Source organism: Poecilia latipinna, unplaced genomic scaffold, assembly GCF_001443285.1.
Source record: "Poecilia latipinna isolate Pla-1442-1.1 unplaced genomic scaffold, P_latipinna-1.0 Scaffold1502, whole genome shotgun sequence".
NCBI classification, from domain to species: Eukaryota; Metazoa; Chordata; class Actinopteri; order Cyprinodontiformes; family Poeciliidae; genus Poecilia; species Poecilia latipinna.
The window spans coordinates 116,559-129,080 of NW_015114118.1; the positions used below are offsets into that span (position 1 = coordinate 116,559).

General features: G+C 40.0%; 1 protein-coding gene across 2 annotated transcripts in view; it reads right to left on the reverse strand.

Moving 5' to 3' along the window:
• The window catches only part of adamts6 (ADAM metallopeptidase with thrombospondin type 1 motif, 6), an 86,585-nt gene that overhangs the window by 40,416 nt on the left and 33,647 nt on the right, over positions 1-12,522 (reverse strand). For both annotated transcript variants that reach the window (XM_015057974.1, XM_015057975.1), the window contains exons 12-15: positions 8,189-8,296; positions 5,411-5,556; positions 3,923-3,986; positions 250-352 (exon numbers count right to left, since the gene is read on the reverse strand). In XM_015057974.1, coding sequence (XP_014913460.1) covers positions 250-352; positions 3,923-3,986; positions 5,411-5,556; positions 8,189-8,296 — 421 coding nt within the window. The remainder of the gene's footprint in view (positions 1-249; positions 353-3,922; positions 3,987-5,410; positions 5,557-8,188; positions 8,297-12,522) is intronic.

Below are 12,522 nucleotides of genomic sequence, written 5' to 3' on the forward strand. Positions count from 1 at the left end.
AGCTATATATATCTATATATATAGCCAGGTGTTTTGCACAGCTGAATGGTTGCCACGGAGACTAAAGGATTTTTCAAACATGAATGAAAGAGTCAAAGCATCACTCCAGGTGTGTTTTTAAAATACGATGTAAAGCTCAAGAGAGTCAATTTTCCATAATAATGCCCCTTTAAGGGCTGGCTTCAGCCTGTAATTGTTGCTTCTTTCATGAGGATCTTGTGGATAAAAGCGCTGCCGTCGTGAACTCACCCCCAGTGTAAGGCTTCCAGTTGTAATACTTCCCACGGAAAGGCATGTTGTCAAAATCACCACACTGCTTCTCCCTGAAATCCTGAGATCCAGCTGGGCATGCCTGGAAAAAAAAAAAAAGAAAAAGATTTTTTAATGCTTAGGATTTTAATAATCAAACGCTTAAACATTATTCACTTCTTTTTTATTTTCATGTGATTCAAATCCCAGAGACATGTTAAGTAAAGATCCATGTTGTATCCTCTCACCCAGTCAACACTGGAGATGACATTACTTTTAGTCAGAAGAAACGTTAATAAGCTAAAAGATTTATTTAACCAAAATACCCCAAGCGTATGAATAATTTTGGCCTCCTCTGGAAATTCCACTTAAATATGAAGTATTCGCGCTGACGCCAAAGCACAGCATTTGTGTCCAAAATGTATTTTATTCATATTTATTATAACTTTCCAATCCTACAATGCATGAAAAGCATAAAAACAGTGATTTTATCTTTTTTTCCCTCCCAAACTCTCCTGAACCAAAGTTTACATAAACACCTTTCGATATCTTTGTTTAAGTTTACCGACGCGGAAGCCGATCATGATAACTCCGTCTCCAGTTCCTCCAGTTCACAGAAATGTGCCAATAAAAACGACAGGATCTCCCACAGACAGCAACAAAGGACAATTTAAAAATAAAATAAAATGTAAAAAAAAATCTGAGCGTCTTCCAGCGTTTCATTATTGACTCAGTGGGAACTGTGGTCCGCAGGCACGTTTCCCTAAAGCTTACTTTTCATTGGGAATTGGTTCTATGATAAATAATTGATCTGATTTAGAAACAGAAACAACACAAACCGCAGTCTGCGCGGGTAAGCGTTCGTAGTTTTCACCGAGCCGTCACACACGCGCTCACAGAATTCCCTGGACGGAGATCGGTCGGCGGTATGAAGCGGCTGTCGGGGCCTCTTGTTTGTTTTCCAAAGAAAGCACTCGCCGCTTGCTCGCTGCTGTTATTTATAAAATTTGTGGTTAAACGTCTAGTAGGGCTTAAACTATTTCAATTTTCACCAAGAGGAAAAAAAAAACAATTTCAGAAATAGTTGAACAGAGGTCTCAGATTGCGGCCATCTTAAATATTTGCACAAAGCAAAGCTCTGAAGCTTTCAGAAAATTTTTGGGAATTGATTTTTTTTTTTTTTAAATCAGCTCTGAGACTGACAGAAGTGTCACTAGCGATACAAAATGTAAAATAAAAGGAGAATAAACACAGACATACCTGGGGAACAATAAAACCTACTGGCTTGTACTTTTGTTTCCAGGCGATGTTTCAGATTAAGGACGCACCGATTCACTTTTTTCACTTCCGATACCAGTATCGATATCTGAGGTTTAGTATCGGTCAATACCAACCCGACACAGAAAGACAGAGCTGAGTTGACTTAAAATGTTTCTTTTTTTAAACACAGACATAAATGTACTGAATTACAAATTTATTTGATAACTTTCCACCAGCACAGCACATTTAAATACACCAATAGCTTAACAAGTTTGGTCAAACATGTAAAAACAAACATTTCAAATGGTTCATAAAGTGCAATTAGGAATTCTAGTTTTGATTTAACATATTTAATAAAGCATGACATAGAATTAGATCTGCCCTTATAGATGGGGTACATTGTCACCGATACCCAATATAGAATTTTTTTTTCAATGTTGGAACCAATACGGATATTAGTATCAGATTGGTGCATCTCTGTTTCAGATAAAAAAGGTTTGATGCCACAACTCATGAAAATTATAAATACAACCAAACCGTTATGTCTTTAGAGTCGTTTTAGAGGTTTGATTATTCTGCGTTCTTTGATTAGATCAGTCTTGTTTCTGTTTTATTTTCATTCAGTCCTTCTTAGTGTTTCTAGTTATGTTTAATTCTTGTGTCTAGTTATTCCTTTGTTTCTTAGTCTCGTCCCGTTGTTTCCCTGCCCTGTTTTGCTCCTGGATTCCTGGTTTTTTTTCTGCTCTGGCTCCCTGTGAACCTCGGGATTTTTTTCTGTTTTTTCATCATTTCGCGGTCATTAAACATTCCCCGTCTACAAGCTGCCTCTGCGTCTCTCCATTTGGGTCCACTTTTAAACTACACATCATGACATAAACCAACCTGGCCTTGTGTGAAATTAGAATCATAGGTGCCTGTCTTGTAAAATTATACATTAGCTATAATTAACCACATTTTCTTGGTTCAATTTCATGAGCAAAACCTTTACAATAAAAAAAAAAAATCACTTAAAGAGAACTTGTATGGAAACATGCAGTGAGTTAAAATATCTCACTAAAGTAGACAAAATGCACAAATGAGTGAATTTCCTGCAATAATTTAGTCACTTTAGGCCTGTCAAAATAAGAAATGTTGCTGGAAAATAGATTGTCCCAGAGGTTATTGCGATAAATGACATTGCGGACCTTGATCTTGGAATATCTACGTGAAAAGGTCCGAAACAATTTTACAAAACTTCCAGCAGCCAGAAATATTCCTTTTAATGAGGAATGGGGTGCAGCGGCTGCTGCCGCCACAGAACCATATTTGGTAAGAGTGCTGCTCTGCTGGTCGTTGGTTTTGTGAGGTTTTGCCATTACCTGGAAGAAACTCTGGATCCCATTCAGTGCGATCATCGCCCGGATGGCTACCCATCCGAACAAGAACCCATTGTCCTCCAATATCTCCGTCTGGGAGTCAGATCTGTAACACCCTTTGTTTTCTCCCAACTTTTTCCATCTTAGCATGATGAGGACTATGCTGTTAGAAAACTTTGTCTATCGCTGAATGTCACAATCTCACAGTCGTGTGACATAAACCATCCACTCTCAGATCTAATTTAGGTAGAAATGTAAGAAAATCCACTGAGGAAAAGATGAGAAATGTCTTTCTTTTCAAGAGTTTGAGATGATAAATAAATCAAAATAAACTTTGCAGTTGATCAAGATGTATGTAATAAAGAGTCAGGGCCGGCCCAAGCCTTTTTGGGGCCCTATAGGCATATTTTCATTTGATGCCCCCCCCTCCACCAACATGTCAACACCAGAAGAATCATCATTCTTCAGCTACTCTACTCTAGCTGTGATTAGCATAATTTAATTAGCCAACATCATAACAAGGTTTTTACAGAAGTTGATGTTAACCTTACAAGAGTAGCAAAAGAAAAAGAAAAAATACAATTATTTGGATTTTGAAATGCAGAGTGGTATTTAAGTGTACCATAATATTGTCACTATTTGAAAGTATATCAGCTGAGAAACATTGAATTTACAGTAAGAAATTTAGGAAGTTTAACAAACTTCCACCAACAGCAGAAAAAGATTAACTTACTGTGTAACAGCTATACAAAATATTATGGAAATAAATTTTTTGCAAGTGTAATAGCTATTACTTTGCATTATTCACTGTTATTTTCAATATATATAAATATATATATAAATTTTTATCATTAAAATAAAATTTAATGATAAAAATGATCGAAAATAACATTTTCGATCAAAATGTCACCTTACTTTCTTTCTATATAACATCAATAACTGAAATTTATCATGACAACAATAAATCCAAATTCTTATCGCGATAAGTTTTCCATGATAAGTGATAAACGATACGATAAAGGTCCTCCCTTCAGGTAAATTCATAAAAATGGACTCACGTCGATGTTACAGGATCTGTATCGTTTTCTCTCTCCAAGACAGTACTTGCCTCCTCCAGATGGGCTGAAAGGAACAGGAGATTTGAATGAATGGGGGGAACTAAGAGAGAGAGGGGAAAAAGAAATTGTTAATTTAGCATCTCGAATTACAATTTTTAGGATGCGGCACAAGAGCAAGTGGCTGGACTCCACACACGGACACGTTTTGGTGGCAAAGTCTCTGCCGGGACACAGAAGCGTGTTTGTGTGTGAAAGCGCTGCCGTGCTGAGTCTGTGTTTCATTCATGAAACCCAAGCTCCGCCAAGACCCCTTAAGTGTGACGTGACATTTAGGTTTGGACGAGACGACCGGTCTGTAACTCCAGAAGCATTCTCTTCTCAGAGAATCGTTTTTGTTTTTTCCTACCTCCACTCCGTCTTTGAGGGATTTATTTTTCTTCTTTTATCCCTCCTTTCTCCTTCATTAGCCTCTCTTTTTCCTCCATGATTATTTCCACTTCAGTGCAAAAGAGGCTCCTGTAATGAATGTGTTCGAGGCTCCACTGGCTGTGTTTATTCATCCCTCCCCTCCACTTTGCACCGATGCCTGAGCTGCGCTGATTACCGCACACAGGTGGTCCACATTACGCTGGTGCCTTCCCTTTCCCACCCTGCTTCTCCCTCCCATTTTATTCACCGTCTCTTCCTTTTTGTCTTCCCGTGGTGTGGATGATGTAACACCTCTGCTTCCAAAACAACAGAATGCAACAGTGGAAGACGAGTAAAAACCCCCAGATGTCTGCAGGCAGGCCAGGGATGCTCTGGTTGGTCTAAATAAATGTTGCTAAATATAGCAAGAACATTGTTGAGTTGTTAAGAGTGGGTTGACTGTTGCTAACTGTAAACATGCAGAAGTGACCTGGTGGACAGTCAAACCTCTCAGTGCAGAGAACATAGGACAGCAGTTGATTTTTAGACCTTTGCCAAGGAAAATAAGATCAGTGGATATGATCAGCTTCACATGTAAGTTTTGGCCGATTGCCAAAAATTAAGGAAATCGGGGCGATTAGCTGATTAGCATCTCAGATGCTACCTGAACTACGACACCAAATCCCAGAGGAGTTGAAAAGGAGGCGGGAAGGCAGGACCGATGAGAGACGGAGGAAGTTCAAAACATCTCTTCCATCTATCTGAACAAGCATGGATCGTATCCCCAACTCCAACATCTCTCTGCTCGATGTAAAGCTCAAAAGCTCAAGCTTTATGAAAGCAAATGCTAATAAAACATAAATTGAATGTTTTTTTTCTCTCTCTCTGTTAATAAGGAATGAATCCACCCCAAAAACATTTCACAGCGTATTTTTCAACAAAAACAGCCTGGTTCCTGTCGCTCTGCTCCCACGTGGATGTGGCGCACATGCAGCAAACGGAGTAGACACAAACACACACTTGTAGGCAGGACCTGGATGTGTGTGTTCGGCTTGCTGTGGCTTACTTTTGCCTACTTACGCTGGGCTGTCACAGTGCCTCATGGAGGAAGAAACGCCGCCTCCGCAGGTCCGGCTGCACTCTCCCCACAAGGACCACGGCCCCCAGCCGCCGTCCACGCTCTCGGGCTGGGAGCCGAACGCGACGCACTCTCCCTGGTAACACCACTGGTCATGGAGGGGCGGAAACAAGTAGAGGACAAAAAAGGAAGGTTTTGTTAGTATGGAGTTAAATCTGTTATGAAGTAGCAGAGGAACTTGATTAAAATATCAACGAAATAAGCAACATAAAAAAAAACATAAAAAACATTAAAAAAAATATCTATGAAAACCTGCCATCACAACCCCTGTAGTGGGATAACTAAAAAAAAAGCTGTTTATTTAAAACATATTCATAAAAAACGAAAAACTTTCACCTATTTTATGACTATTTGAAACATTCTAGCTCATGGCTTGACAATTTCTGTGGATGTGTGATGGTTCAGGAAGCAGGAGAGGAACACAAAGAGTGCCAAGTTATTTTTCAGGAGCTAAGCCGGTCAGCGTTAGGGGTGGAGGAGGGGATCAGAAAGTGGCCTTTGTCTCTCCAACTGGGTCAGTGGGTTATTGTCTCGCTGAAAGTGAAACTGAAACGGTCAAGGTGAGGGCTTCGCTAGGGCCACCGTTCTGTTTGTCTGACTCGCTCCATTCATGTGGCGAGGCTCTGTCTAAACAACATCAGCATTAGCAGAGGGAGAGAGGACGAAGGGATCAGTACTCAAAACTTTAGAGTATAATTCATATCCGTGGGTTCGTTTGAAGACAGTAAAAACTCAAAAGCTTGACTCTCTCTTATCCCCTCCAATTGTCTCTTCCTCCAAACTCTCTGCTTCTCTGCTCTTCATACGCTGGAAGAGAAACGGCTGACAATCATATTCCTCCAGCAGGGCAGGCCCCCCCGCCCCTATGGTTTCAACCTGGGGCCTCCCTGTGTTGTCCAGGACACCCGTACGTGAGCTGCGGTCCTCAAAGGCTCCAACCAGCTAATGGTAATCACAGGCGACAGCTCGTGACGCTCTCCTATTCTTCCCTTTTGGAGCTCGGACCGTCCAGCCACAATGGCCGCCATAATCCGCGTTAAAACTGTCTCCCCCTAACCTGGCTGGCATAATCAGAGGCCTGATGACCTACAGCTCATCAGGCGAGAGAGTGTGTGTGTGTGTGTGTGTGTGACTGGCAGCAGCAACTGGAGGAGAGCATATTTATGGAAAAGAAACCTTGTGGAAGTTGAGATTGGTGAATGTCACCAAACAAATGATCACCAAAAGGGTTAAAGGAAGAAAAGCTGATAAGAAAGACCACAGGTCTTAAAATGTAAGGCATGTATGTCTATGATGCCATGCAAAAGTGCATATTTCCCTTGAACTTACTACCAGAAAAACTATTTTATTTCATAGATCCACCCAAAGTACATAATGATGAAGTGTAGAAAAATATTAGATGGTTTTAAAACGTAGCCAACGTGAATGCGTAATGAAACGAACTCTGGTCGGCCTATAAACCTCGGCCTCGGCTCAGTTGAAGTGAACTCTGGTGTGGTTCAAATGGACATGTGAATGCCACGCGAACAGGAGCAGCTTCCTGTTCCAAAAGCAGGAAGCTGACTATAGTGCAAGGCATTCTGGGTAAAATACAACCAAAACAAATGTCTGAGTGAACTGCTAGCAGGAGAAATGGATCGCAGTCTTTAGCTAAAGACAAAAGAGAAATCCTACAACAGCTAAAAACTAATGCCACTCCATTTTTGTTTACATTTTGCGAGGAATGAAATCTTCTTCAGAGGTTTTCATGTGGTTTCTTTCTGTAGTTCTTGGTGCAGCGCCACCACAGGTGAGGAGGTGAACAGTGATTTTTTTGCCAGCTTAGATGCATCAACTGTGAAGGCTAGCTTTAGGTATTACGGCTTTAAGGATGCTGGGACACAGTGTAAAATGAAACACAAACTAATTCCTCGACTGGTTAACCGTTAGCTGTCTGCAGCTTCCAAGTGGTGCGAAGCTAAATGACTGTTTTCAGTTCTTTCATGAATCTGGACTGCATTTGATCATATTAAAAAAATAAAATCTAAGCTGGAAGATCCCACACTGACTTTAATACGGCTTTGGATATATGAAACCTTAACTTTATCTGTCGAAACACTAAAAGTGGATTTTTAATCCTTTTTTTCATCAGATTTTCAACATCTGGACTGAACTCATTCCTTGTTTTTATCTCTTCAATAACATATTAAATAGACTTTATCTTAATAAACCAAAAGTAAGCTAATTTTATAAAAACTGGGTCTTACATAGTTGCTGTATTTAATAATAAGTAAATATTGTCCAAAACTTTTTGGGGTTTTATCGTCCTCGTTTCTTCTCTTTTTTTTCTCTCTACTTTTGATAACAAAGGTTAAGCAGTGCTTATTGGAATTAGCAAAATGTAATAAAACAGAAACTCTTAATACTTTGTCTTGTACTTCAATAAATGTTTAAGAAGATTTTATTTGGATGTAAAAATCTCAAATTAATTTTTAAATTGTGGGCCAGGGGGCCAAACAAAATCATCCAGAGGGCCACAAATGGCCCCCTGGCCACACTTTGAAACATCTCTGGTTTAAGATGAGGTTAAATCTTCTAACCAGTTGTTACCTGTGGGTGACTTGTTGTGAAAAGAAACTGTGGAATAGTTGGGAGAGGAGTTCCTTTGGGTTGTTTGCATTAATCTTTATATGCAAAAAAAAACAAAAACAAAAAAAAACAATAACCATATGCTGACTTACCCCTTTCTCTATGCTGCCAGTCTGGCACAGAGTCCCCTCTGCAGCCGGGATACTGTTAGTTACACAGCGGTTGCTTTTGCTAAGGCACCAGAGCTCTCTACACACTTCCTAGGAAAGAAGGCAAAAAGCAAGTTGGTCAGAATAAATCACATCGGCAGACTGGGAGGCTGCGGGGGGCGAACTGTTGGGAAAAGAGTGAGGATGATTTATCATTGGATTTTTGTGGTTTTCCTCTTGGTGTTTTTCTTATGCTGCCTGGCAGCTGTGAGATCAGCAAAAAAAAAAGAAGACAAATGACAGAAATTCATCTATAAATCGACATGATTTGAGATGAAATCAGAAAGCAAGAGGAGTTGAGACCGCGTCTCGTCTTCTGACATTAACAGGCCATATGCTTTAGATCACAGTGCATCTTAAGCAATAAGCCAAGGGTCATACAGTGCTTTTATGAGAAATGAAGAGTCAGCTGGATCAACAGCATGACTAACATTTTTTTTCCTTTTTTTCCGCATTTGCCTCAGAACCACATGGGAGCGTGACATCAGTTCAAGAAATCCCCATTTTGGCGCCTCATTATGGGAAACCATGGATGAGCAACAGGCCTCCCAAGTCTAAGATAAAGACAAGTTCCAAGGCCTGACAGACATCTGCAGTATGACTGAGCAGCAGGACCAGACTAAGCCTTTCTGGGGCCCTAAGCAGATTTTCATTTGGGGCCTTTGTGCCAAAATGTCAACACCTGATGCTTAATCATTCATACGCTACTCTTTGTGTATAAACACACCTGTTATGAATTGCAGAAATGAGTGGTATTAAAGTGTGCCATATTATTTTAATGATTTGAAAGTAACATCTGCTGATAAACATTAAATTTACAGTGAACAAGTTGACAAGTTTGATGTCTAACATTTCCTGAACTGTAGCAGATCCCAACAGCAGGAAGAGATTCATCTGTTGTCTACCAACTATAAAAAACAACAGAGAAATTGTTTTTCCATGGTATTATCCAATGTTACTTAAAAAAAACTCATTTCTTTAACATTTTTATTCTAGAAAATATATATATATTTTAAAACATTTTTAAAACATTTCAAAGTGACATTCTTAAATGTCACATTCTAATGCGACGTCACAATGACAGCCATGGGTTTTAGCTGTGAAGTTGTCAACATTAAATCTTAAATGTACGTGTGACATATAAAAGAAAATGGGATGCAGTTCTTTGCTGCTAACCGTGAACACTATGACAACTAGATTTCAAGATCGAGAAAAAGTTTGAATTTAAAAATTAGTGAGGGAGAGGGAAGTAGGTCAGCTATGCTAGCTTGACTTTGATAATTTAACATGTAGATGTGCTGCAGAATTCGGTGTGTTTCGATTCAGTTAAAAAAGAAAAGGCAACTCACACGCCAACTGTGACAGATGTGACAGTAGAGCAGGGGTTTAAATTAGCTGATCAACCACTGTGTTCAGACGATCATTTATTAATAATTGCAATATAAACTCAGAGCTTGAAAGCATAATACTGTAACAGAGTGAGTGCTCTATGCTTTGAGTGGTTTTAATTTGCATGTTTTTTTGTGTTGAATCCTGATACACTAGTGGAGCTGTTGTCAGTCAGTTGCTATGGCAACAGTTCTGTGTGTAGCATAAAGTCATCACCCTGGTGGTGTGGGATCCCTAAGCAGTGAGCAGCCGCTTCGCTATCATATGCCTTGGGCCGGTTCTGCTGAGTAGTTCTTAGGCATCGCTCCTAGAACCCGTATAGAATCCATTTGGATTACCGCAGAAAAGGAAGGCAGTACCAATTTGCCCCCCCAAATAAATAACGCCATAAACGGATCATCCGTGCTACCAGAACAGCCCTGTTAGATTTCCCATTAAGCCAAACTGGATTGCTCCCCCATCTCTTGACTTCAAAGGCTTTTTTACGGGACAGTTGTAAGTGGCAAATGAAAGAGAGTTACGGCTCGACGCATAGATCCTGAGCCCCGGGGTCAGTAAATACGCCCGCAGCTCCCTGAGCCTGTCCATATTAAATAAAGCAGCAAACTGACACTCTCAGGTTGCAAGTTCTCCCCTTCTGCCAGCTGCTTTCAATAAGCCACCGCGCTGCTCCGTTCACCATCATCAGCCACACTCAAAGGTCAAGCCATCCAGACCTCAAAGAATGGGGATGAGCGCTAGGACGGATTTATGCTAGCCAACAACAAGCTGACGTTAAAAAAAAAAAAAAAGACTTTTCTAATGCAGCCATCAAATGCTGTTTGTTTTATTTTAAAGGTTTCAGTTTCCATTGCACTTGGGAAGATCTCCCATCTATGCCGGTAAGCTTCCAGTGCGACTCAACGATGGGACGGATCCACGAAGCTAAATTACTGCTGTAAAAAGACCCAAACATCCTCTCTTGACGACTGTAATGCTTTTCCAACCTCTGACGCAGTCTCAAGCTGAGATTTAAAGTCCGTGACGACCCCCCGGTGCTCTGTCGTCAACATGGGTGCATTTAGTTAAAGCCTCTAAAGCCCATAGTCAGTGAAATATTGCAGCCGTGTTGGTCTGCACCAGTGTTTCCAAACTTTGTTGGGCAATTCCCCACCAAAATACCAAAAACACAAAGTAATGTACTGCCTGTGAGTTCTTCAGCTCAAGAAAGGTTTGCTTTTTCATTGTGGTAAATTTTAACAAACCTTTATTTCTTTTCAGGAATGCACCTTACTGGGCATGCCGATCAAGCAGGTTCTAGCTAGCCTCAAAGAAATTAAATATTTCATGTTCTTTAAATTTCAATCTAAAGGTACCCTCGAGCCTGGCCACTGCCTTCCGACACAATTCTGCTCGACTTTAATCTCTTTTCACAGGATGTTCTGGAATTTCTCCCATTTACTTGGATTGTCTCTGGTAGAATTTCTACCGGGTCAATCAGTGAACAGAAGGAGAGGTCATGATCGATGACATTGTCTTTCTTCACTAATTTAGAATTGTAGTGTGCCTGTAGTTTTAGCGATGGGCAAAAGAAGTGAACAAAGCCATTCATTCAATCCAGTCCGTGTTGGCCACCCCCCCAAACGCTGAATTAACATTAATGGCTGCCTCTCTTTGGCACTTCTCTCGTCGCAGTGGAGGCGGTTACTGGCAGCGGAGGCGACTTCCAGTAAGCGTCATAACGCCCAACTGGTGAATTACATGCATCACAGCTAAACGTTAGCATTGTCTGTACAGTCTGAGATTTAATTTACTCGAATATCACTTGGTCTGACCTTGGGGTGAAACTGCTGAGACATCAACTCCTGAAATATCTATCTTAAATATTTGGATGCTAATTTTCTAATTATTTTAAAATCTTATCAAAGTAGCAAGGATGCAGGATTGTCTCCAGTACTTCCTTGGCATCTCTTTAAAAACTGTAGGCAATAATGATTCAAATCAGCACATCGATTTAGTCTTATATGCCGGGGCTGTTATTATTTACAAAACATACATCAAATTATTTTTATTTCATTGTGACAATGGGACAGGTTACAGCAATATTCTGCCGTCCATCGACATAAAGCAAACACGCCACGGTGTTATTTTCCTTCCTCTGACCTCTAACTTGCACAATAACTTAAAGGGAACAAAAAGTAAAGCACACATAATTAAAATGTGCTAGGATGATACTGGGCAGATGTCAGGCTGCTGTTTTTTATTACGCAGTTTCATGAGATCATGTTTGTTTGAATCCCAAACAAAACGAAGTAGACAGCCAAGCGGGTTTTCGTTCCGTTAAATCTTACACGTCTGAGTTATGTGTGACAACGCACAAACAGCTCATTCCCACACCTCTGTAATTTATAGGCTAAGAGAAAAAAAAACTTTGCAGAAGAAAGTTCCCAACAAAAAAAAGAGAAGCTGTAAAAGAAGTATCTCTTTGCTTATTTAGGGCTAAATTTACCTTTTTCTTTCTTTGCTAATAAAATATGAAATACTGACGGATCTCACTTTATCATTCTTCATCTAAGCAACTCTGCTTTATTTATCCACGCGTGGCAGTACATTTTTTACGCAGAAGATTAATGAACGTAGAGCAGATTTCTGGATATAATTTTGCATTTTCTCCATCTTTAACCCTGCAAATCATTTTTTTTCTGTTATTTCACACACTGAGCCAGAGGAATGAAGTGTTAGGCAACATCTTTTACCAGTGAAATACTGCAACCATAAAATGACTCTGCACATTTATTTATGCTTAAATGGGCAAGATGTAAACTACCAGGTATTGGTAGTAATATAATATAATAGTATAAGAACAATTAAAAAAACAGTTAATAGTTGGTGTTTGATCCACAAATGAG